We start from the raw sequence: 26,350 nt of genomic DNA, 5'->3' as shown, positions 1-26,350 counted from the left end.
TACAGTTGGCCAGCGATGGCATGGTTGGTTAATCTTGTGAATCTAAGGAACCTCAAGTCAGATATCTTTAGTCATGAAATTAAAAACAAACCTTAATTTTTGTTAGTAAGACTATAAAACAGTGCGGGGGGGTGGTTATGTGCAGCTAGGACTCAGTGTGTAAAACTATAAGATGAACAACTTTATCTTGGCACTTGGACGCTCCTTATAGTGTTTCTGTGGAAAAATGCAAATCAGGGAAGTCACAGTTGCCCTGGAAGCCGACTGTCCTGGAGAAAAATCATCTGAGAACATAGAAGTCAAACGAAGCTTGATGTTTCTGTCATTACAGGATGAACAACATTTGCGGAAGGCGTGAGGGTTTTGTGCTCCATTGAGTCTCTTTGTTGTGTGCTGCCTCTATGGAGTTGGGTTAGCACCAGTGGGTTGGGAAGGGGCAGCCGATAGGCTGAGTTTTTAACCTTGGGTTCCACTGTCATAGTTAATATCCTTTTATTGTTGAACCTAGTTTACTGCCACCCCGGGGAGTTCTGGGAAAGGATGATCAAGCTGTGGGAGTGGGTCTGTGGGTACGGATGATTGGCATGAAAACGGACGGCTACCCTAAGTCTCTTGAGGGTCAAGAGGTACAACGAGACCCAGGTGACTTACGGAAGGTTTTTTGAGACAGTTCTGGAAAGAAACAGAATAGAAGTTAGCAGGCGTCCTGGGCTCTGGCCACCCTCATCTATGTGCCTCCTCAGCTGGGGTCTGAACTTTGACCCTGAAGGAGGCTGCTGCAAGCTGGTTCCCTTGCTATGAGTGCTAGACAAGATTAGGCAGGGAAAAGCCCTCTGCCTAACAGTCCCCCTGGGATGTGGGTGGCCATGATTTAACTTAAACCCTTGCAAAGGACTAGACAAACCCTCCCTGCTGGAACTCTCTTCCCCTCTCACTGTCCTCCCTCACGCTCTTGTGTGACTTAATGTTGGTGAACCCCTTGATGGTTCTACGAGGGTTCTGCCTCCGCTTTGTCAGTTTTCACAACCTGGATGTGACCCACTGACATACCAGGTGGAGGAGAACTAAAACGGCCAAGAAAATAACACAATGAGAGCTTTGCAACTTCACCATGGAGAGCAGGAGAAGACCTGTTAGCTGCTGCAGAGAAAGCATGAGCTCTTCAGTTTAGAAGGGATAGAAAACTTACTGATAGGTCCCGTAGCTCCAGCTAGAGAGATGGAGAGAGAGAGAAAGAAAGGGATCATTATGCTTAATCGGTGTGGAGATATTACTCAATAACTGAACACCCATCTCTCAACATTCATTCTACATCAACACTGTGGATGGAAACACTAGAAGACCCAGGGTAGCTTGTATTGCAAGCTACAGGCAGCCCTATTATGCAACACACTGGGGACCTGTAAGACTGGAGGCTTCTTTTCACTCTGTGCTGGGCTAGCCTTAGGCAACCGAGAAAGGCAAAGTGGAGTTTGTAATGCATATATTTCTCTTCTTGCACTTCCTTAGAGACTATACTTTCCTTTTCTGAAGGGTGATTATACTGCCCCCTAGTGTTTCTTAAATTAAGTTAGCCTGTGGGATTTGAGGTCGCTGCACATCATGCATGACCTCTTTGGAAACTGTAATGGGAAACACAGCCCCAAGAAATGGTGTATGTCTATCCTCAGCTCTGCAGGTTCACTATGCACAGGGCTAGAGTAGAGGATGGATACTCACGGATAGGTGCGGAGAACTGCACTGTAATGGAAACAAGAGAGTGTCAATGTGGTTGACAGTTGCAGAATCAGCATGCCACCCCTATTCCCCAAAGAAATCACAAAGCAACCCAACAAGGGGGGTCGGAGGAGGGGTGTGGGGCAGGTGGCTAATAAAAAGATGGCAGCTATCTCAGAGATAGCAGAGTTCCCATCAGAGCAATTTATTGAGAACCCATCTTAACAAAGAAATAAAGTAAAATAAAATAAAATAAAATGACAACAGAATAAAAATGTAACAACTATTTAACTTTTCCTTTTCTTAAACTTAGTAATATTTCATGATATCACTTTGTCTTAGATCCTGGATATCAGGAGGTGCCCTAAACTTTAAATGTAACCATGAAACATGCATGGGAGAGCCTTCTGGAATGGGAGTTGGGGCAGGTAGGGTAGGGTCCCAAATCTCATAGGAGGACAAAGAGGTAAAAAAATACTCACTAATAGGTCCAATGGTTCCAGCTAAAATATTGGAAAAACAAACCAAGAATAGTTAGTTCTTTAGCAGAGGAAAACAGTTTACATCAAAATTCTCTCTTTGGTTTCTGAAACCAAAGCCAACAGTGCCGTTTTCACTTTGATGGGTAGTACGAGCTGGGGTCAGCCCCCTCCCGGGGAGTGAGTACACTGTCAACATACCTATCGTCTTCCTGTTAGCTGGCCATCTCGAGCTGCTTAGCTAGAGCCTATGGCCTCATCTTCTGAAGGAGACATTGGAATTCCTATCTTTGTGATGAGTTAGGTCCTTGTTCACCAGAGTGACCTGGCTTGTCATTGTGGTATGAGACAAACTGAGGCTATTCTAGGCAGGGATTGTCGGTAAGGAATCAGGAGCCTAGACTCCCATGCTTGGCAAAATAGCATTCTCCTTGTGCAGGGTGTGGCCTAGGAACCCTGACTCTGACATTCTTTTTCCTCTTTCCTTCAGGATTAACCTAGTCTAGGTGTGGCAGCATCAAAAATCTGGGCAGACACTTTAACAAATCCACTAAGCCCCCAGGAGTTTCACTTTTCTTGTTCTTAGTCGCATGCTGTTATGTGGAGACTCCACAGGGATGGAGAAGCTGATTCAATTGGGGTCAACCGTGTTCCATTTTTATTTCCTTCCTAAGTGCAGACGATTCAGATCCTATAGCATGATGAAACTCAAGTTTTAATGTATGTGTAAATTACCCAGTGACCTTGACAAACATGGGGTCTGATTAGTAGACCAGGGGTGGACACCAGCCTGAGGTCCCGTATCTCCAACAGAATCTAAGGTGATTCCCCTGGGGCTGCAGAGGATTGCTCAAATCTCCCATCACCTGTCCTTGCATCTCCCGCTCTGCATCACGTAGCTCTTGGCAGATGGTTGTTTCAGTGCCATCTGCAATAACCTCTAGGCTTGTGCTCACACGCACACACCGCACCGCATCGTACCGCACTGCACCACACCATACTCCTCCCACAAAGCATCACTGACAGTGTGGGGACCCTCCATCTTCAGGCTGGGACTCTCTGTGTGCCATGAAGCCCTCTCCCCATGGCTGAGGAGGGCACCATGTCAGTCTTCTCCCTTGAGTGCCCCTGGAGCTTCAAGAAGAGTGACAGTGACAGTCCGACTTTGCTAGACTGTCTGTCCCTACCACGTCTCCCTTTGCAGCTGGTACTGCAGTTAGGGAGAGGTTCTGTAATCCTGTCTCACGGGGGCGCCAAGTGTGGAAGAGGAAGAAAGGAGGGAAAGCATGGGCAGTGTTTACAGGAGGAAATGGAGGTGCCAGGGCCGCGACTGTCACAACTGTTCTGTGCAGTGCAGCAAAGCTCCTGAGGATCAAAATGCAGAGGGACTTACTGATTTCTCCAGTCTTGCCTGCTAAAACAAAAACACAAAACCTTCAGTTTGGAAGGAGCATGACTCAGGGACGTTTGTTTTGGGGGGTTTTGGGCCAAGCATTCACCGAGTCCTCTGAGTGGGAGGACCCTGGGAAGTCAGTGCATTTCCTTTGGTTGTTTAAGAGACTGAGACCACCCTCTGAGGTTATTGACCTAGACTGTTTTGTATGAAGTGCTTCACCTGCCCCCAGAATTCTCCTCGTGCTTTTCAATGAGTGAACTTGGGTTTTTGTTAGCAGAATCTCCCCTGGGTTGCATGAAGCAGTGGGACAGTTACTTAAAGGGTCTTGAAAGGATGGTAGGTTCCCACACTGGGAGGACAGAAGAGTCAAACAGCTTCCTCTGTCTGAGCATGTCTCCTTACCGCCCTTTGTAAGCTTCCCCAGAGCAGGCATTGCATAGAAGACCCAAGAATACAGTTATAAGTTGGGGAAAACGTACTCAGAGGGTCGTGTAAGGACTTGGCGCTTCTTGTCCTACCTGTAACAGAAATCAAGAACATTCCTGAAAACCACAACTGGTCGAGATACAGAAATCAACTGCATTTTAGGTGCTCACCCCCAACTAATAAATTTACAGTCCAAACCCTACACGTGAGGCTCAGGAAACAGCTCCAAAAGGAGGTGGGGGATCAGGGCTGGAGGATCAAGACAGCTAGCTGCTGAGAAGCAGTTTCTTTAAAAGAGAGGACATGGTAGGGGACTGGTGGATCTGGAAAGAAGTGGGTAGTAGTGAATACAATCAAGGTAAACTACATAAAATTCTCTAAAAGTCCATGAAAATATTGCAAAAGGAAAGAGCTGTGAGCTTACAGTTTAGATCACGGAGGGATGGTGATTCTATTCCCTCCTCTCAGATATATGGTTCAGAGTCTTGAGGTTACAGATCCAAGCATCACCTCCTGTCTTCAGGTTTCCCTACTTCTCGTCCCTCCAGATGTTTGAAAACTTGGAAGCTGGTTGCTGTGGTGATTACTTAGGTAACTGCCAAGCTTTCAGGAGAGACTTGACTATGCTCACACAACCGAGGGGTGGGATGCAGCTGCGGGCAGCAGGACAGCAGCCCTCCGTATATCACAAAGGCCAGTCAACAAGCAGGCGCTAGTTAAAAGTGTCTGTGAGCAGGTCTTCTCTCACGACTCTCAGTTTGTCAAGAAACTGTGCAGAGTTTATGGGCCTACAGCCAGCTAGAGGAACATGGGCTCCCCTGGTGGGAGGGAGGTTGTAGCTAGACAGGGCTGTGGTCAGAGGAAGACTCACCTGTGTTACAGTTTAAGCAGAAGGGTCTGAAGGAAGGAGAATGTAAAGATACAGAAAGGAAATGACTGCTAGGAGCTGAGGCCAAAGGTATGAGCTTGCTTAGGCCAGAAGGGGATGTTACTGCCTGGAAAGAAATGTACTGAAGGTATGAGGCAGCTCTCCAGAACTGAGAGCTATGAGCCCCATGACCCTGGCTTATTGGAAAACAGGAAGGAAGGGAGTGGTCTCTGCCTAGTATGGAAGCTCAATGATACAACATTGTGAAATACAAGAAAAACTCACTTGCTGGTCCTTGGCCTGAAGCTGAAGAAGAGTACAAAAAAAGTCAAGTTAGTGTGGATTGTGGTTTACACTACACCTACACCCCAGAGTCTATCAGGAGCGACTCTAGGATGCACGAGGTCCTCCAGTGCCCAGTAGGCACAGCACCATCTCTCTAGCTGGTCAGGACTAAGTTTTTAAGAACACAGGCTTGAAGTCCCCTTCCCCAGGGTGCTGAAGTTAGGAGGATACTTGGTGAGACAGTATCTTGCCACGACCCTGCTTTGATAGCTGGAGTTGTGTCATTTGGTGATCACAGGAGAGGAGAAGTGATTGCTAGGATCTTACAGTATAGTAATGGTAGCTATTGTTGATAACATATATTTAATGATATAAGATTGTGAAAATAGAGAAACTCACTTTTCGGTTCTTGCAATAGAGCTGAAGAAGAGTACAAAAAAGAAAAAATTTCAAGTTAGTGCAGATAGTGGTTATGGCGGCCTGTATAGGATTGGCCCAGGGAGTGGCACTATTAGGAGGTGTGACCTTGTTGGAGTAGGTGTGGCCCTGTTGGAGTAGGTGTGTCACTGTGGGTGTGGGCTTTAAGACCCTCATCCTAGTGACTGGAAGCCAGTCTTCTCCTAGCAGCCTTCAGAAGAAGATGTACAACTCTCAGCTCCCTCCTACACCATGCCTGCCTGGATGCTGCCATGCTCCTACCTTGATGATAATGGACAGAACCTCGAAACCTGTAAGCCAGTCCCAATTAAATGTCGTCCTTTATAAGACTTGCCTTGGTCATGGTATCTGTTCACAGCAGTAAAACCCTAACTAAGACAGTGGTTCACATACTGCGCCTACATCCCTAGAATCTACTCAGGAGCTACTCCCAGGATCATAAGGCCTTCCATTGCCCCAGAGGCACAGCTCTCTCTCCTCCCTCCCTCCCTCTCTCTCTCCTCTCTCTCCCTCTCTCTCTCTCTCTCTCTCTCTCTCTCTCTCTCTCTCTCTCTCTCTCTCTCTCTGCTTAGTCCCTTTGTGGCCTAGCCTCTTCTGCTCTCACCCCTCTGTCATCAACACTCTTTCTGCTGCGGTTGGTCGGGGTGTTCTTCCCCAAGATCCCTGTGTTGTTGCCCCCCTGTGTCACACAGGTGTCCATTTAAGATTCTTTTCACAGCCCTGTGATCTTACTCTCGCCCTGTGTCTCCACTGGCCCAGCCATAGTCTACTTTTCCTCACAGTTCTGGTCTCTGACATGAACATGTGTTGGGTACAGGTGTCCTTTTTGTCTGTCTCAGCAGTGAGACTGGGGCCAGGCTGGCTTATGCTTACAGACCAGTGCATGGTACATGGCTGGCAGGCACTGACACACACCAGGCACACTCATACATCATGTAACTAGTTCTCTAATATCACCCTTTCCAACATTCAATGTTCTCTAGTTTTCTCCTACAGTTTCTTTTCCTACCAGCATGGAAATTCACCTCTTTTACTACACTTGATCTTAGCCAAAAGGCCGAGAAGCGATCACCTCTTTTATCAAACAAGCAATATTTATAATTATTATGGCCAGAAATAGGATTCCCCCTCTATACGGGAGGAAGAATGAACTAATGAGGCTTTTATATATGCAAACCCCAGACTAGCACCTGCCATCTCATCTCCAGTCCTGTTTGCTTCCTCTCTAGTTGGAGACAATAACTCGTCATTATGAGAGAATTTGTATAATCTAGAGAATAGTTGCCAGCCATGTGACCTAGCAGGGAGTGAGAGGGGGAAGGGGGAGGGGCCTTATCAGTTTGTTGTGAAAATAAATGCAAGCAAAGGACTTACTCATTAGGCTCAAAAGCCGTGTATTCCTGCGTGCATGCGAGCGTGCGTGTGTGCGTGCGTGCGTGCGTATGTACAAGAAGTCCAGAAAGAATCAATTCCCAAACAATGTCAGTTGTAGCAGAGAGCTGGGGCACTAGCTGTCAATTCCGTTGCTGTCAGCCTGACTTGAAGACATCTTCGGGAGAGTTTGTTCTGTCAGTCACACAGAGCTTTCCACTCCCTCACAGACACACAACACCAGTTCTCTCATGTTGCATCCCCATTCTCATTGAATTCCTTCACCTCCTGTTCACTTCCTTATTTTTCTCTGTCCTTGTTATACAGATTTGGAAATCTGTGTGTTTCTTGGTGACATGCCTTTGGACTAAGACTTAGATAAGGACAAACAGTATTGGGGTGTCTGGTTATAGTGAACTAAGAAATGTGGAACTCGAGTTTCTGGAAAGCTTCTGGAAGAGGTGTGACAGTTCGGGGACATGTCCTTGTGATGATCAAGGGTCTGACCATTGGCAGAGCAGAAGAAAAGCAAAGCAACTTACCAGGATTGGATCTGCACATTCCTGAAAGCAAAACAAAACAAAACAAGACAAAAAAACCAGAGTGAGTGTCTCACTGACTGACTCTCAGACTCTGTGAACGTTGCCTTAAAGCAAGGCTGCAGGAAAGAGTCACACCCCATTTTCTATGGGTGGTTGTGGGCAGTATGGTGAGCTGGTATCTCTGGACCACCATCTGGGTATAGCCCTAGACAGTGGTGTGTGTCCTGAGGAACAGTGGCAGAATCATGAAGGACTAGAATCTACAGAGTAAAGACCAGACATTTTGAAAAAGAACAAATAAAACTAACAAATATAGAGAATAATGCTCTTTTATCCAAAGATCAGTTACACAGATAAACAGAGAGAATGAACTTAGCCAAAGATCTACTGAGGCCTAGGGAAGTCATTCAGGGACTACCTATTGTTCACTACAGGCTAGTCTTACCTCAAGTTGAAACAAGCTAGAGTTATCAGAAAGATAGTAACCCAAGCTGAGGACCACCCCCATAAGATCTGGCTGTAGAACATTTTTCTCAATTAGTGATCAATGAGGGGAGGGCCGAGCCCATTGTGGGTGGTAGCATCTGGAGCTGGTGGTACTGGGTTCTATAAGAGCAGGTTGAACAAGTCAGGAGGAGCAAGCCAGTCAGCAGCACCCCTCCATGTCCTCTGCATCAGTTCTTGCCTCCAGGTTCCTGCCCTGCTTAAGTTCCTGTCCTAATTGCCTTTGATGATGAACAGTAATGTGGAAGTGTAAGCCAAATAAACCCTTTCCTTACCAGGTTAACTTTGGTCTTGGGGTTTCATCATAGCAACAATAACCCTAAGAGATTCACCAAAAAAAAAAAAATCCTTTTTCTGCCCGTGTGTGTGTGTGTGTGTGTGTGTGTGTGTGTGTGTGTGTGTGTGTGTGTAGGAAACAGAACAATAGCCACTCCCCTGAAGGTTTCTGTGCCCCAACTCCTGGGACCTGCGATGATGTTAATGGAAGAGGGGCCTGTGCATACACAGAGGTCAGGTTGTTCTGGGATTGTTGTATTAGAAACATTAGCACTTGTAAAGCAGAAAATGGCAGAGTTGAAAGAAAGCCATGGAACACTCACCCATGGAGTGGTGACTGACTGAGTTTCCTCCTACAGAAACACCAGTTGGCCCTAAAACACATAAAGAGAAAATCAAGAGGCCAGTCCTCAGAATTTGGCTTTAATTTTCAGCATAAAAATGTGGTTGCTGAAAGACTTTATTTGGTGATGGTAACTGACCTTAGCATGTGCTGGATAGTTTTATGTTATGTTGTCTTTAGCTAGAGTTACTAGGGAGGAGGGAGCCTCAGTTGAGAAAATGCCTCCGTAAGATCTGATGTAGACAAGCTTGTAGGACATTTTCTTAATTAGTGATTGATGGAGGAGAGCCAATCCCACTCTGGGTGGTGCTACCTGATCTGGTTGTCCTGGGTTCTGTAAGAGAGGAGGCTGAGCAACGATGGGGAGCAAGCCAGTAAGTGGCACCCTCTTATGTCCTCTCTATCAGCTCCTGCCTCCGGATTCCTGCCCTGCTTGTGTTCCTGTCCTGACTTCCTTCAGTGTTAGACTGCAGTGTGCAAATGTAACAAACAGTCAAAGAAACTGTTTCCTTCTTTCCCTGGTTGACTTTGGTCTTGGGGTTTCATCAAAGCAACAGCAGCCCTAAGAGATTTTACCAAAAAATTCCTTTTTCCCGTCTTATGTGTGTGTGTGTGTGTGTGTGTGTGTGTGTGTGTGTGTGTGTGATAAAAGAACAATAGTCCCCCTGAAGGTTTCTGTGGGGACCTGTGTTGCTGTTAATGGAAGAGGGGGTCAGTGTACAAACACACAAACAGAGGTCAGACTGTCCTTGGGATTTTCCTGGTTTCCCTTATTGATGGGAATAAACCCTGAAGGGGATTATTTTGTGCTTCCACAGTGACCTGTCTGTCCTAGCATACCCTCCATGTCAGCGCTGACTTGTACCCACTCCTCCACAAACCTGGGCTTTATTTCCCCTGCACTGAAATCTGCAGTCATGCACTTTGTCTCTAACGGCCCTTCGAGTCCTTGTATAAGAGGCAGATACACACAGACACACAACACACACACACACACACACACACACACACACACACACACACACACACACACACACAAATCCTCTATTTTTTTTTCTTTTCTATTTTTCGGAGACTGGGGACCGAACCCAGGGCCTTCTGCTTCCTAGGCAAGAGCTTTACCACTGAGCTAAATCCCCAATCCCCTCCCTATTTTTAAGTATGATCTAGCTGTGTTTTTAGCTTTACCTGTGTCCAAAACAAAGAGAGCAACAGATAAGATGGAGAAGGTACGTGCGAAAGCAGGAGACCAGATGACATGAAGCTTGATAGACTTTTTTAAACTCCGAGGAGTGAAGCAGGGGCTCTGAGACAAAGAAACTGGACAAGTGCCAGCTGGAAGGACAAGGGAACTCCCCATGAAGGAGTATAGATCTGCTGACAAGTCCCCCCCCCCATTGATGGGTGTGGTGCTGGTCCACTCACTGAACTGCAAGTTATGTTGGCGCTGTGTTAAGCCAGAAAGCTGGGATAATTTGTTACAGGCACAGAAATAAATACAGCCAAGCCTGCCCTTGCAGTTAGGCGAGTTCCCCTGACTGAGGTGTAGAGGTCACTTATCACTGCTAGGAGTGACCAGGGAGAGGACACTCAGGATGGAGAGGAGCTCCCCCTGAAGGCATCTGAGTATCCACTTCTGCTCACAAGCAGGAGTGCCATTAGCTGAAGAGGCAGAGGCACTGGATGAGATAAACACATGGCTGAGAGAAGGGGCACTTAGCATCCAGATAGGGCAAGACTTGCTTGCAAGTTGGGTGTGTGGTGGTGCACTATAGAAGCCATGCTCTGAGAACCCAAGTCAAAGGCTAGCCTGTGCTTTGTAGTAAGACCCCACTTATATCTTTATTATAAAACATAAGTTTAAGTGAACATAGATGAGAAATGAACCAGAAGTCCTGAGCCCTCAGGCATGGAGGGGGTCCTTAAAATTTATTTTCATATTTGACAGCTCCAGAGAGCAAAACTTTGGGTTTGTTCTATAGATGTAGGTAGATGTGAAAGGCGTGACCATGATCATGATCATGAATGTAGGTGACTTTTTTTTATAATTAAAGATTCAAGTCAACAGGTAGGAAAATCTTGAATCTGTAGTAGGAAGAATGAAGCTAGTCACACATGCAGGCACAGCATAGTTAATACACATAATGCAAGAATAAAGAAAAGTCTTGAAATATTTTTACTTTTTAACTGCCAGGAGCTATCAAGAAGAAGCTAAAAGACTAGCAGGTGATCATCCTGAGATGGTTCTGCTGTGGAGTATAAAGTTAATGATGGATTGCTTCTCTAGGTAAGGCTGAGATTTCATCTGAGGAAAGACTCCTGATATTAATATGCTTTTCCTGTTATTATTGAATACATTTAACAATCACTAGGTATTTGCCCACCCTTTTGAGCAGATTTCTGCAGAATGAAGATGTACTGTCTTGTATTGATGCTATATAGACAAATAGATGCTCTCAGTTCTTAATGATGATTCTATAAGAATTCCTAAAATTATATTAGTAATTAGTTAAGATTTTTTTTATGATATGACTGCTATTAGGTTCTTTCTGATGTCAAAATGCATTGAGAAATCTGCCAGTCTTCCAGTGTCATCAGTTAATTGCTTCTGAGATAGCAAGCAGACATTTACAAACTTAGAGCACATTCCAAGAAGTTGTAAAACAATTAACCAAAGGTCATAAAAGGGAACTAAGGAATTACTATAGGTGTAAGGGCAGAAGATAAACTATTGACTGGGTTTATCTATACAAAACTTCACTAATACCTTAGTCACAAAAATTATGGTTTTTAACTTTCAATGTACCTGCAGAGCTAGTGACAGAAAATGAAAGTTTAGCCAGATAATTACTCTGAATGGATATGTATGTAAACACTCTGTTGTAAACTTCTTATTCAACTTATGATTTGAATTTATGTATAAATTTGTGGTGAATTTCTCGCCACATGATCATGCATTCTGAACGACTTATAAGTGCTGAAGACAGAGAGGACTTTTAGGACAGAATTGAAGAAGGACTTTTTTGAGAGAACCACCTTTTAGAAGAACTTTCTTAGAGATCTTTTTAGAGTGAACATAGAAATAAAGATTTAAATCACTTTTCAAAGTGTTCCTTTTTCTTCCTGTGACTTTAACTAGCAGGCTGGGAGTTAGAGCCATGTAGTTCCTGCAGAGATAGAACAAAGGCTACTTTACTTAATTCCCCTGCCATTTTACTCTGAGGTGCTAAATGCAGTTTCTGGCCTCGGAGGAACTCAGACAGGTCAGCTACAGTGGCAAAGTGACTTATACTTAAGATAGGTAAACATTTTATGATTAAACAGCAACTCTAAATATCTCCAAAGACCAAGCCTTGACCCACAGATGCTCTCCCCTTCTGCTACATCAAGAGGGAACTAGGAAGAAAGGAGAATGGCAGGGGTTGGTCCCTGGTAAATAACAATTATTAAAATAGAAGATTATTAATCAACAGTAGCAAAATGAAGAGTGATCAAGAGAAATAAAGTGTTGAAGTAAAATAATTTTCCATTCTGCATTCAATGAAACTCATGAGACCAAGTGTGAACTCTAGTACTTTCAGTCACAGAAAAGTTTGGGGACTTAGAGGCCAATTGTGTTTCAGAAAGAAGAAAGACTATGATAGTCATTGCAAAAGAGAGGAAGTTCTGTGGGGTTTTTTGTTTGTTTTTGTGGACTTAATATTAACAGAGAAATTGTCTACAGCCATTGGAGTGGGAAGAAAGCCTTTTGGGAGATGGCCAACTAAAGGTTCTAGTAGAAAATACTGATTGTCTCATTTTTTAAAAAAGAAAACAGTAATCATAGAGGATGTGCTATATAAATTTAAGAAGAACAAAACAAATCCAGCCAAACAGAAAACCCAAACATGACACAGAAAGGAAGGCCATGGGGCAGAGATTGGGATAACAGACCCACCAGAACAGTTGGCGCCTGAATAAGAAGAGAAATGAGACTCCCATGTTATTTCCAAAATAACCTCCAGAAGCAAGCTTAAAAATCATTTGGAGGAAGGTTATTATGTAGAAATGTAACCTTTATAATGGTGAGACACAACTCAAGACAATTGGTTTCTGAAACCAAGGAAACCACAGACTTGAAAGGATTGACTGGTTGTGTTACAGGGGTTGTGTGCTGAGGGAGTGGATGGGAGTCAGCCAAGAGAATTGGGTAAGATAGTGAGAATGCATCAGTTAGGAAATGGTAGAAAAATATTGTATATTCTTAAGTTGTGATTTCATTCCTCAACTGAAGTGCATACATTATATTTTTGTACATTTTAATATTACAGTTTTGAGGAAGATGAAAATTATAGTAATGTATTAAGAGAGACAACACTTTAGTAAAAAATTATAAAGAATGGCATATTGCATTCAGTGAGAATGTATAAATATTGCAAATAGACATTAAAGACCACAACTCACTTACAAAGTCTTTGAGAAAGGATAGAGCAAAGGGTCTGTGATGGGGACAAAAGAATTTCAGCATTATCTACTGCCTGAAATAGGACAAGGTATTATCAATTGGCACAATGAGGGTGGGTTCACACAGTGAAGATCTATGCACAGAATGATGTTATGTTTACACATTGAGGATGTGTCCATACACTGAAGATGTGTTTGTACATTGAGAGTGTGCACTCGATGTGTGTATGTACACATCAAGGTGTTAGTTATTTTTGTACCTTATTTTAAAAAACACTTAAAATGAAGAAAGCAACCACAACCACAATCACAACCACGACAAGTATTTGGAACATTAAGGCTTGCAAAGCAGAAAATGGCAGAACTAATAGCAAGCCATCATCAAACACTCACCCAGGGAGTGGTGACTGACTGACTTTCCTCCCATAGAAATAGAAGATGGCTCTAAAACACAAACAGAAGATCAAGAGGCCAGTCCTCAGGATTTAGGCTTTCAACCTTTGCCTGTCAGGTTCTGCTATTGTCATCCATTCTTGGGGGCTGAGGGCCAGCCCAGGGAGACAGCACTAGCTAGTGTCCTCCTTGGGCCAGCTATCACTTTTCATTCCACCCTTTAAAGAGTTTAATTTTCAGCATACAAATGTTGTTGCTGAAAGACTTTATTTGGTGATGGTAACTGACCTTAGCATGTGCTGGATAGTTTTATGTTATGTTGTCTTTAGCTAGAGTTACTAGGGAGGAGGGAGCCTCAGTTGAGAAAATGCCTCCATAAGATCTGATGTAGACAAGCTTGTAGGACATTTTCTTAATTAGTGATTGATGGAGGAGAGCCAATCCCACTCTGGATGGTGCCACCTGGTCTGGTTGTCCTGGGTTCTGTAAGACAGGAGGCTGAGCAAACTATGGGGAGCAAGCCAGTAAGTGGCACCCTCTTATGTCCTCTGTATCAGCTTCTGCCTCCAGGATCCTGCCCTGCTTGAGTTCCTGTCCTGACTTCTTTCAATGTACAGTGTACAAATGTAAGCCAAAGAAACCCTTTCCTTCCCTGGTTGACTTTGGTCTTCAGGTCTCATCAAAGCAACAGTAACCATAATTAAGAGATTCACCAAATAAATTCCTCTCCTTAATGACAGGCATATATTGGTTCACCTTACATTGTGTAGTTGAGTTACATTTGTCAGGACTCCATAGAGAGAAATGCACCAAAATATTTCTGATGGTGTGTTGCATTTTCTTGCCACTTTCACACACTGGGGCTGATTGGTAGAGCGATGTCAGCTAAGATAGGTGCACGTGCTGAGGCAAGATGTCCCATGAGGTTTGGAGGGCATATAAAGAGGACTCGACAGGACAATGGAGGAGGGTAGGCTAGGCTTTCTCATAGAGCTAACTGTGCAATCCTTGTTGGTCTCAAATCTTTGCTGAGCTTAGCTTTGCTGAGAGCCACAGCTTTTCTTGGCATTTCTGTTGGCCCTGACCCCTCTTTCTGACTGGAGTGGAGACTGAGGCCTGGCTACTTCTGCTAGGTAGTATCACTGCTGCTGATTTTTTCTGCTGCTGACCTGTGAACTGAACTGCTGATTTCCAGAGAATATCGATGGGAGTTGCTCCAAAGAACCTTTCTTTTTTTTGTTGTTGTTTGTTTTTTTTTTCTTTTTTTTCTTTTTTTTCCGGAGCTGGGGACCAAACCCAGGGCCTTGTGCTTACTAGGCAAGTGCTCTACCACTGAGCTAAATCCCCAACCCCTTTTTTGTTGTTGTTGTTTGTTGTTGAAGCACTTTACTCAGAGGCTTGGGGGAAAGGTTGTATGTAGAAGCCCACGCTGTCTGCTGTCCTGCGCAGGGCAGACCTCAGAGATATCCCCGTGGCTAAGAGCCCAAAGAACCTTTCTAAATAGGTCCACTTCTCCTCCTTCTCCCTGTATTCTTTCTTTTTCACTACCTCTAATGGGTTGTGGGCTATAAGGGAGGTTAAAACATTTAAGAACTATCATTAAAAGATAGCTATCATTTAAAAGATTTGAAAAAAATTAAATTTACACCCACTGGCTGAATGTGTTCTGAGGAGGCATGATTGTCACTGAGAAGGTGAGTCCCCAAGAACTAGGAGCCACAGAGACACCATTAGATAATGCCTGTACTTCTTTGAACACTCGTAATGTTACCGCCAAATCATACCACAGTGCAATCAATTTTCAGGGATCTGTCTCTAAGATTAACACTAAAGAAGGTGCATTTAGTGCTTAGAGTTTGTGTGATCTGGAATGGGGGGCAGAGGCTTCCCTCTAGTAATCTGATAACGTTTTCTTCTTCTGCTTGTGTTGGGGTGTAATTGGCATAAGATTGTGTTGCTTCATGATGGTCTGATATAAACATTGCAAAACAATCACTACATTTAAACAAGTGTGTTAATCACTTCACAGATTATTTTTTCTTGTCATGATGAGAATAATTTAAATCCATCCACTGAGTGAATTGCAAGCATATATTAATAATTCTGTTGTTAGCGCTTCAGGGTGCATTCCCCTTAGAATGCCAAGTTTGTGCCTTTGACTAGCATTGCCTATTTCTTTGCCCCTGATCTTTCATAATTGCCTTTCTAATATTTTGATGGTTTGTATATGCTTGGCCCAGGGAGTGGTACTATCAGGTGTGGCCTTGTTGGAGTAGGTATGTTACTGTGGGTGTGGGCTTAAGAACCTCATCCTAGCTGCCTTGAAGTCAGTCTTCCACTAGCAGTCTTCATATGAAGATGTAGAACTCTCAGCTCTGTCTGCACCATCCCTGCCTAGATGCTGCCGTGCACCTTGATGATAACGGACTGAATCTCTGAAACTGTAAGCCAGCCCCAATTAAATGTTGTCCTTTATAAAACTTGCCTTGGTCATGGTGTCTGTTCACAGCAGTAAAACCCTAACTAAGACAGAAGTTGGTACCAGAGACTGGGGTATTGCTGTGATAGGCCTGACCATGCTTTTGTTTAGAAGAATGTGGATTTTGGGACTTTGGATATGGAAAGCCATTGAATGCTTTAAGTGGGGTTTAATGGGCTATCCTAGTAAGAATATGGAAGACTTTGTTGCTGAGGGTGATTTGAAATATGGAAGCCTAGTTCTAGAGATTACAGAGAAGAATTTTGTTTTAGAAGAATTTTAATACATGGCCGAGAGACTGTTTTGTGGTATTTTGGTGAAGAATATGGCTGCTCTTTGCTCTTGTTTGAAGACTCTACCTGAGGCTAAGGTAAAGGATTTATATTAGTTGCATTGACAAAGTAAGTCTCAAAAAGCCCATCAGAAATTTGTTCTCTGGTTAAGACTCGTGAAGAGCATTTTGAACAAGTGTAGCAAGCTTATAAAGGTAAAATATAAAATGTATGGTTTGAGTATCAAAGGCGCACCAGGAAGTGAAATGGAGCTGAATCCTGTGTTCTAGGAGATAACATATGAAGGGAGAGGGTCTTTGGGGCAAGATCCTACCCAGTTAAGTTTAGATTCAGGCATGGAAGTACACACCCTTAATCCTAGGTGAAAGGCATGTAGATCTCTGGGTTCAAAGTTAATCAATCTGCAGAGCAAGATCCGGGACAGCCAAGCTTAGGCAGTGAGGGAGTTGGAAAACAGAAAGCTAATGATAATGTCATAGAACAAGGGAATCATGTTCTAGCTCCTGCAAGCAGCAGAACTTGGTAGTGGCTCTGACTTCAGAGTCAAAAATAAAAGGGACTCCTGGGACAATTGGTGCTGGTTAGTTGGAGCTAAGAAATTAGTGGTGATTGAGAAGAGACCACCATCACTGAGGTGAAATGTTCTGAAAAGTGTTTTCTGAGAATACGAAGTTGTGTTCCAGAGATAGCCAAGGTTGAAGCTTGTGCTGCAGCTGTTAAGTGGTAATGTGTAAGAGTCACTCAGGTGGTACTGGTTTTGAAGGCATGATGCGGTTATGGAAAGCAGCTGAGGCTTGGCACTGTGAGAGGTGAAAGGTGCACCCTCAGTTGTAGTTGATGGCCCAGGACTGAGAGGGTCATGCAAAGGGTTTGAGGCTTGGCACCATGAAGAGAGCCCATGAGAGGCTCTTGGTGAAACTTAGTTGCAACAGAAGACCCCAGTGTATTGAGATGCCAGTACCATGGGATGATCACCAAGAACAGCAGCAGCAATGGAGTGGATCAACTTGACCTTAGAGCGCTACAGAGGACAGAGCTTGAGAAGAGATGCCAGCCCTTTGGAGGAGCCCAGAAGATCATGCGTGGATCCCAGACACTGAGACAAGAAGCTGTAACACTGAAGTTGCCTCAGAGACCCCAACATGTTTGAGATACCAGAGCTGTGGTCTATCTACTGAGAAAGGTTGCTAAAAGTGAGTGGAACCAGCCCAGGAGAAAGAAGTTTGTTGCAGTCAACAAAGATGAAAAAGGAGTTGGAGGTCTGAAGACCACTTTGATATCAGACATGGAAATGCAAAATTCGGAGTTTGCTCAGCTGTTTTCCTGTCTTGCTTTGGGGATTACAAAGACTTGCCTTGGTCATGGTGTCTGTTCACAGTAAAACCCTAACTAAGGTAAATATGTTTGTATAAACTTATTTATTTTTATTTGTAAACTTATTTGTTGACAATTTCATGTAAGATTGTATTTACATAAATTTTTCTGTGCATCTCCTTCCTACAACTCCTTCCATATCTTGCCCATTCATCAAATTCATGGTCTCTTATCATTAATTACTTTTTATGTTGACATTTTATCTATCTATCAATCAATCATATATACAAATTGCCCTATCTATTCTTTCTCAAGTTCATAGTCTCTTATTTGTTTTGTTATACACCTTATGCCAAATCACAGTCCACCAGTGAGACAAGTCAGGGCAAGAACTCCAACAGAGCAGGAACCTGGAGGCAGAAATTTAAGCAGAAGCCATGGAGGACCACTGCTGACTTCTTGCTCCTCAGGGCTTGTTTAGCTTAACTTTTTATACCCAGGATCATCTACCAAGGGGTGGCACCACCCACAGTAGGCTGAGCCTTTCCACATTAAATATCAACTAATAAAGGCAGCACTGCAGGCTGCCTTAAGGCCAATCTGGTGGAGGCATTTTCTTGGCTGAGGTCCCCTCTTAACCAATCATTCTAGCTTTCTCCCAGTGACTGCATATGGGTGTGTCTGGGGATCACTCTCCCAATAGTTACATCCAGATCTCATTAAGAGCCACTATACTTGCTTATCATTCCTGTTTGAAGCCACTAAACTGGAACTACCAGTCAATCTATTACTTAAGGATCATGAAGCTATGGATTGTAGAAATAGGGCACACATGCACACACACGACACACATTCACCAAAACCCCCCAAGAGTTGAGGAAAATCTGGTCCTTTCGCTCAATTTGCTGCACATACCTCTATTTATGCTTACTGCCCTTCCCTCCACCTCTATAATTCATGGCGTGCAAGTAGTAGAGGTGGTGGAACGAACCTGCCTCATTTTGACCATAGAAGAAAAGACTCAGTTTTTCACCCTGGAATATGACATGATCTTTTTAAGTGTCAGTTAGGTGCTTTATTAATTATGCACCTAACTTATTAATCGCAGAATTGTGGTTTTTGCAATGCTTTCTCTACAAATTTCAAAGTGGTCCTATGACTTAGTTCCTTAATTTTCTATCTCATATTGGTTTGAATTCAGAAGTAATTCCCCACTTATCATGGCAAATGACTCTTTTTTGAAACACATAATGTGGTCTGCTTATATTTCATCCATTGTTTTTGCACCTGGTTCTTTGGTGATGTAGCTGGTATTTTCTTTTGGTGCTTCTGCCTGACTTTGCTATCAGTGTAATCTACTCTGGGGATGTTGAGTCTTGAAGGATCCCTTCCTCATCATTATCGTGAGTTTGGGAGAATGGGATTCATTCTTTATGAAACAAAGTCAATTCACTTGTGTGTGGGCCTGGACTTTTGATGACTTTTGCAAATAGCTGATTCTTTTCTCCTTCTGACAGAAGCTGCTTCCAGATGCTGTCCTTTGAGAGACTCCCAGGAAGTGAGTCATTTAGAAGGTCTGTTTCAAGAGCCCCAGGGAAGGTATCTGAAATGGCTCATAAGAAATATTCTTGATGGAGTCTGTGGAACACCATCTGACAGCTTATCTTTCCAGTCACCCAATGTGGTGATCATGTAGATGCTGTAAACGGAGCTATGTGGGCAGCTGTGCCTGAGCTCAGGCCAGATGCTGGCTGGACTCCAGGCAGTAAAGATGGTTTTAGGCAGTATTTAGAATTCTCCTGGGGATCATTCTCTTGACCTTATATTTTTCGGTGAATGGATGAAGCTGAGTTGGTTTGGGAGTTTCAAGGTCCTGTACTCTGCAAGTAATGGCAAGGCTATTGGTGGCTGCTGTAGGCAGTGTTATGGTGAGAATTGTGAGCAGAAAACAGCAGGAAGATTTGAAAAGTATTCTTTGGCCAGGACAGGATTGCTTGAAAGTTGTTAGAGAGATCAGACTCCTTGCAAAGAAGCTGACCACTTTATGTAGTTTGCAGACTTTTCCCATTGGCAGGGTCAAAAGTGTCAAAGTTTGAGTTTGTAAGACTCAGGGCGGCTTGGGAATTCATTTTCTCAGTCAACCACCCAGGCACTCATGGGCCACCAAAATAATGGTTCAAAGGAGAGTGGGTGGTTCTCCGACTGTTCCGAATGCATCTGCACAATGCTGTTTTGCAAGTATGTAGAACATTAAGAGTTATATAGCCAAAGAAGCTTCTACCAAGACTCATAGTCTACGGAGGTTCTGAAAGCTATGGTGTGGATAACAGAGTAATTGCTTACAGGTATTACTCCTGCGTGTAAGCAAGCGTGAGTAGGTGAAAGTGAAATAAAAGATACAATGAGGGGGCCCTAAGAAGTTAGGGGTGTCGAGAATGTGCAGCACCTGCTGAAGGAAGCCATAGGTGGTGAGTGGAGTCAGTCCTGCAGAGAGCCTAAGTGGGCTGCAGACAGCAGAGGTAGTCTGGGGATTCGGAAGCCCAGAGTGTGCTACTTTGTACCGGGGGTGCTGATATGAACTCAGGGACTCAGTGCTTGCTCTGCTGGGCCCGGGACCGGCCTCAGTCTAGGCATCCTTCGGCTGCTTCATGTCCCCCTTTTGGAGTTAGAACACCTGCCCCGTGCTGTTGGGGTTAGAACACCTGCCCTGTGCTGTTGCATCTGGAGCTGTGTGAACTGTTTGCTCTGATTTTTCGAGGATGCCTAGAGCTGAGAATTTGCCTCAGGTCTCAGAAGAAACATGGGATTTGGGTGTTTGACCTGTTCTGGAAGCGTTGAGACTTTGGGGATTCTTGGAGAAGAGCTAGATCCGTTTTATGCTTCGGGATGCAGATGAGCCTGCAGTGCGGATCTTGAATGTGCTCCAGAAGGTCGCTTTGGAGTCTTGGCTCCCAGTGCAGTGTCCAGGAGTGGGGTCTTTGGGAGGCAAATAGAACATGAACGCTCTCGTCTCATGACTGGACTGATTTGTTTATAAACCCGTGGATTAACGGGCTTTGGACCAGGAATTGCCACGGAAGAGAATGCTCTCCACTCTCTGTGAGCAGTCTCCATCCCCACGAGCTCCTGTCATAGTGTGTTTCCTCATCATGGCTTCAAAGCAACAGAATCAAGGTTTCATTGGCTGGGGCCTGTGAATCAGCAGCCAAGCTTAAGTCCTTCCTTTTAAAGGTGTTTCTTTCCTTCAGCTGTTTTATCCAAGGATGAGTGACACGTGGGCCTCACAGACGTTCATGGTAGGAGAAGGAGGATTGAGTGACACGTGGGTCTCACAGATGCTCATGGGAGGAGGAGGAGGATTAATTCCCTAACTTGACCATAAATAGACTTACCTCAGTCGTCACTTGAAATGTCTGGAGGATTGAAGGAAAATGTAAGATTCTTAACATCTAAACAGACGTGTATATCCATTCCTTAGCAAGCCACTATCTAATTTATTTACCGCTATCTGATGAAAACGAGCATCGAGATCCTAAAGGGAAGGAGACACAGTGAGACTCCGCATTGATTGCGCGTCAGTGCAGCATAGGAAGCGCAACTGTTTACCTCTTCCTCTTTTGTGCCTCCCGTGGGAAATACCTTTTGTGAGAGAAAGAGAAGGCAGACTGAGTTACTAGTATCTCATCAGGATGTAAATTTACCACAAGCGTACATCATTACTATGGGGTTTATCAATTTCCCAGTGTTCCTATTTGTCTTTAATTTCAGTAAAGGAAGAGGATGCAGACCTTTACTCTCCACTCTTGCACGTTACCAATGCTAGCGATGGACAGGAAGGGACTGTGACCATAAATGGAGGGTATGTGCTGCAAAGTGAGTGACCAGACCTTCCCCAACTCGTGGTGGTGGTGGTGGTGGTGTGTGCGTGTGTTTGCTTGTTTCTACAATCCATAGCTTCATGATCCTTTAATTATAGTTAGTTGGTGGATCCAGTTTAGTGGCTCTGAAAAGGAATAATAAACAAGTCTAGTGGCTCTTAATGAGATCTGGATCTCACTATTGGGAGAACAAGTGCTGGGCACATCTATAGACAGCCACTAGGAAAAAGTTTTGAGGGAGAATAGTGGGAATGCTTAAGTGTCAGAGCGAAGGGCATCCATGGGACACTGAAATGAGTCCATGCAGGAAACCTCAGTGCCTGGAGTCTCATCAAAGTACTTTTGTAATTACTTTACACTCACGACAGACTACGTGTCTCAATTTGGTGGATAACCTAACCAGTTATAAACAATGCTAAATGTTGAAATTCTGCAGTCAACAATCCTCCTTTATCTTAAGTGGGTGAACACTGGCGTTTCAAGCCTCAGCAAGGGCTCAGCTTCCCAGTCAGCAGCTGAGCATGCACAATCATCAGCTGTTTAAATTAGCAACTTCATTTTCTAAAACCGGGATCATACATTTTGTGTGTCTCATGTTTTATTGTGTAGCTTTCAAAGTATCTTTTCAATATGCTAGTTAGCCTTCATGACCGTCTATAAAATATGTATTTTATTCATTTAAGTTATTATTTTTATGTGGGACAGGTGTTTTGCCTATGTGCACGTCTGTGCACTTCGTGCTAGCAATGTCCATGGAAGTTACAAGATGGCGTTGGATCCTTTGGGATTGGAGTTATGGATGGCTGCGAGCTGCCATGTGGTGCTGGGAGTTGAGCCTGGCTTCTCTGGGAGAGCAGTCAGTGCTCTGAAGCACTGAGGCATCGCGCCAGTCCCTCTCATCCTGTTTCAAACATGTGTAGAACTGTTTCATAAGGGTTCTGACAAGATCATGGGGGTGGGAATAAACAAGAGGTGGCAATTAATTATTTCAGTGGTCTTTAGAAAGAGAAATGTTTGCCCCCTTTGGGAAAAGTGCACAACTGTTTTTGCATTTGCGTAGGCTTGGGCATAGGGAAGGCAGTTGGAGGTGTCACAGCAGACTCTGTGCTGCTTGTATGCTTAATGCTGAGAGAGGCCACTATTTCCTAAGGAACACATTCTTCTTGACTTGTCTGCAGTGCCTAATCTCTTTATTCCTACCATCCTCATGATCCAGAAGCCCAGCACCTAGGGAGAAAGAAGAGAGAACTCTGTTATTATGTTTCTTGGTGGTCAGCAGGGATCTACCTACACATCTAAGAGTTAATGTAAACAGGAATTTCTAGGGATGTGGGTTAACTGTGAACATACAGTTTAGAATATTGGCTAGGTCAGGTGAGCAGGAAGCGGGAGGGTTTTTACTGCATCACCCAGCTTCCTCTTCCCACACAGCAGCCCTGGGCTAGCTCTGAGAGACATGGCTGCCTTTCCCTCCCCTCATAGAAATCTTTGCTGTCCCAACTTTCACTACTCCTGACTATTAGAACTTTCTGTCCAGCTACCTTATGGAGGCTGTCTTCACAGCAAGACTTAGACCTTCCCCTACCCACCAGGTCTAATGCCCAAGGGATCTGCTGATCCCAAGACTTGGTGTCTTTGCTGTTGCCGAGAGGAGCCACAGGGCCATGTACACCCCACACACTACTAATCTAGCTCTCTGACAGAAGCGTAGCTCATGGTAAGACATACTCTATCAAGTTCTGGAAGTTCACTGGGAGCCCGCCACTTGCAAAGAACCCAAGTGCGCTAAGCGCTTTGTAGCTCCTGTCATTGGATACTTACTCTGTTCTGAAGTGTATCTGGAGACTCGCGCCTCTGTGGAAGGGTCAAGCAAATGTTTCCGTTAGCTATTTGAGGGTATTTTCCTGACCCAACTTTCTGAATTCTAAACCCAGCCCCCAAGCCAGTCTTCCCGACAGGAGCCTAGCATGACTATTTGGTCCTGTCACGCTATCCTGTTTTCTCTTTGAGGGTTCACAGGTACTGAAAAGAAATCTGAGGCACACAGGATGGATATTAAGGATCCTGTGGAGAGGGACCATAATTCTGTGAGCCCTGTGCCATCCCTCTGACAGGCACCCATCCTGTGCTGCCACTCAGCCCTGGGTTCTTTTTCCACAGAGTTAGATGTTTGCTTCTGCCAGGATCTTCTTTTCCCACATTTTCAGGCTGGAAAAGTTTCCTTTGGAATGGAGATATTTTGTTTTAAAGTATTCTTACTTCTCTTGCTAATGCTGATATTGTTGTCATCACTGCTGAGAAAGCTTTAGCATTGCACATTATGATCAGAGTCACCCACAGGAAAAGATCCCTGAGCGCCCTGGCAAAGTCTGTAGTTATCTTGTAAGTAGAGACAGACTCAAGCCTCCTCTTGTCTTCCCTCCCTGGGAGACTTCTAGGGAGTCCAGTTGCCATGGTTACTTACCATGTCTGCGACGCGTCCATCTTGCTATCAGAATAGCCAGAATAGCAAGGGCCAATACAGTCAGGATGACAGCCAAAACTATTTCTGTAACAAAAGATATGTATCATGAGCCATGTCATTGACGACGGGACAACTGCTGCCATCACACCGTTTGTTCTGTCCCCGCTCCTTTCTTCCTCAACTCAACTGATTTTGTTTTTATGTGGCCACAGCCCAAACTGACTTTGAGCTCACTATGTAACTGAGGCCAGTGTTGATTCCTGATTCTGCCTCTGCCTTTCACACACAGCATTACAAGCTGCACAGCCAAGCTCAGCGTGCCTGGATTTATCTTCCTCGTGCTTCTGTCTTTCCTGTCCCAGCTCAGTTTTAGTTCTGATGGTTGCTCTATGTGTTTTGTACTAAGAACCATGGCTGATATCACCCTTGCTTTAAAGTGGGCAATCTGAGAGATATACTTCTCTCTGGAACCCCTGCCCTCTGTCAGGAGAAGGTTGGAGAGATCAATGGTCTGGCAAAGCTGTCCTCTGAGGTGTGAGAAAAAAATATTGGAACTTCTATATTTTTGTGTATAATTTAACATTTTGTGAATACATCTATTTTGCTAAAACATAAATATTAGTATATTCATACATTTATAAAACAAATGTGTGTGTGTGTGTGTGTGTGTGTGTAAGGCATACTAATTTTTTTTTCATGGATGAACAATCAATAGTTTTAGAGGGGGCTGGAGAGATGGCTCAGCTGTTAGGAGCACTGACTACTCTTCCAGAGGTCCTGAGTCCAATTCCAAGCAACCACATGGTGGCTCACAACCATCTGTAATGGGATCTGATGCCCTCTTCTGGTGTGTCTAAAGATAGTTACAGTGTATTCACATACATTAAATAAATAAATCTTAAAAAAAAGTTTTGGAGGCCCTGGGCAGATGCTGTCTGAGGTAGTGATATTTAATATGAGCCATGAGAGGACAGGTGGTCCCTTTCAGTGGGGAGGCTCATGATGAGAGGATGTTAGTGAGCTTTGTCACAGAGACTGAGAGGGTAAGATACACTAGGACTGTATGTATGTTTATGTGATTGATTTGTAGTTGAAGGTTAAGGTAGGGCAGAAAAGACAATGCAGGGGAGATACAATCCTGTGACAGTGGAAATGGTGGAAAAATCAAACTCTGAATGACCAAGGAAATAAATTCCATAATATACTTTCTTTTTTTTTTTTTTTTTTTTTAAAAAAGGTCTTTTTTTTTTTTTTTTTTATTCATTTATTATAATCAAGGCTACTTTCAGAAAAGGCATCAGATCTCCTTACAGATGGTTGTGGCATCCACATGACCTCTGGAAGAGCAGTCGGGTGCTCTTAACCGCTGAGCCATCTCTCCAGCCCTCAAGGCTACTTTCAAAAAGCACTAGTGGCATCCACATCACGTTGTGAGCACACACCTCCAAACTGCAGGAAGGACATTTTTCTTCTGGGGCCTTATAGATGCTTGGCAATGTGAGGAAATTCTGCTGCCAAATCCACCTTCAGAGATTTGCTGGGACTGTACCTTTGAAGTCAACAGCCTGTCTCCACCATAAGAGGGAGAAACTCTGGTCAAAGTGATATAAACTTAGATGGTGAACTCAGAGGAAGTACCTGAAACATCAGTCCCTTTGTTCAAGTCCAAAATACTCTGAGGGGACATTTGGAAGATGTGGTCATCCCAGGTATGGGGTAAAGGGGATGAAGTCATTATCTCTCAGTGCTGAAGACAGTGGAGTGCACAATGTTATGGGAAGGATAGTGGAGGAAGGAGCTGTAGCAGGGACCTAAGGAGAAGATCGTTCTAGAGCTGAGGTGACCATGGGCAACTTTCCTTTAACTTCCCAGAAGGATCAGTCAGAATAGAACGGACAGTAGATTCAAAAGGAAACCAGGTAGAAGAGCAAGCTAGTTCTGTTAATGCCCTCAAGACTCAGTTCTTGAGAGAGTAGGTATCAAGGAAATGCCAGAGAGAAAGCTGGATCTTACCGAGGTCTGCCATCTTCCGGTTATTGGCTCCAGTAAGTTCCACGTCATCTGGACTCTTTTGTCAGAGAGAGCTCAAGATAAAACAAGTGTTGAAAGGCCACCACTCCTGAGCTATGAGACCCTGAGTATCAGGGAGATCCTCGTAGACAAAGGTGCAGAAGGCCTCCCAGGAATTGTGTGGCTTAGGGTGAGCAGATCTATAGGGGATATGGCCTATGAAGGTTCTAGAATCTCTGTTGTAACAAAGACTCAGAACATCCAAAAGGCAAGGGAAGTTCCTAGAGGTAAGGGCTCTGAGAGGCCAGATGTAAGGACACTTTGGAGGACCTTGAACTCACATATGAGATTCACACTATTGGCCTTCACAATAATTTCTAATAATAGTCTGGACTCTTAACTCAAGAGATCATGTCTAATTCATGTTGAGAA

General features: G+C 44.1%; 1 protein-coding gene across 1 annotated transcript in view; it reads right to left on the bottom strand.

Annotated features, from left to right (window-relative positions):
- Positions 1-25,934, bottom strand: part of Tsbp1 (testis expressed basic protein 1) — a 46,589-nt gene extending 20,655 nt beyond the window's left edge. Inside the window, 10 exon segments of the mRNA XM_032888822.1 lie at positions 652-672; positions 1,190-1,210; positions 1,720-1,740; positions 2,199-2,219; positions 21,069-21,098; positions 21,173-21,205; positions 22,645-22,671; positions 23,266-23,298; positions 23,909-23,992; positions 25,922-25,934. Coding sequence (XP_032744713.1) covers positions 652-672; positions 1,190-1,210; positions 1,720-1,740; positions 2,199-2,219; positions 21,069-21,098; positions 21,173-21,205; positions 22,645-22,671; positions 23,266-23,298; positions 23,909-23,992; positions 25,922-25,934 — 304 coding nt within the window.
- Between the last annotated feature and the right edge of the window lie 416 nt (positions 25,935-26,350).

The sequence above is a fragment of the Rattus rattus genome, chromosome 18, assembly GCF_011064425.1.
Source record: "Rattus rattus isolate New Zealand chromosome 18, Rrattus_CSIRO_v1, whole genome shotgun sequence".
NCBI lineage: Eukaryota > Metazoa > Chordata > Mammalia > Rodentia > Muridae > Rattus > Rattus rattus.
The sequence above is the reverse complement of the archived record's forward strand: the minus strand, read 5'-3'. Positions and strand labels throughout refer to the sequence as shown.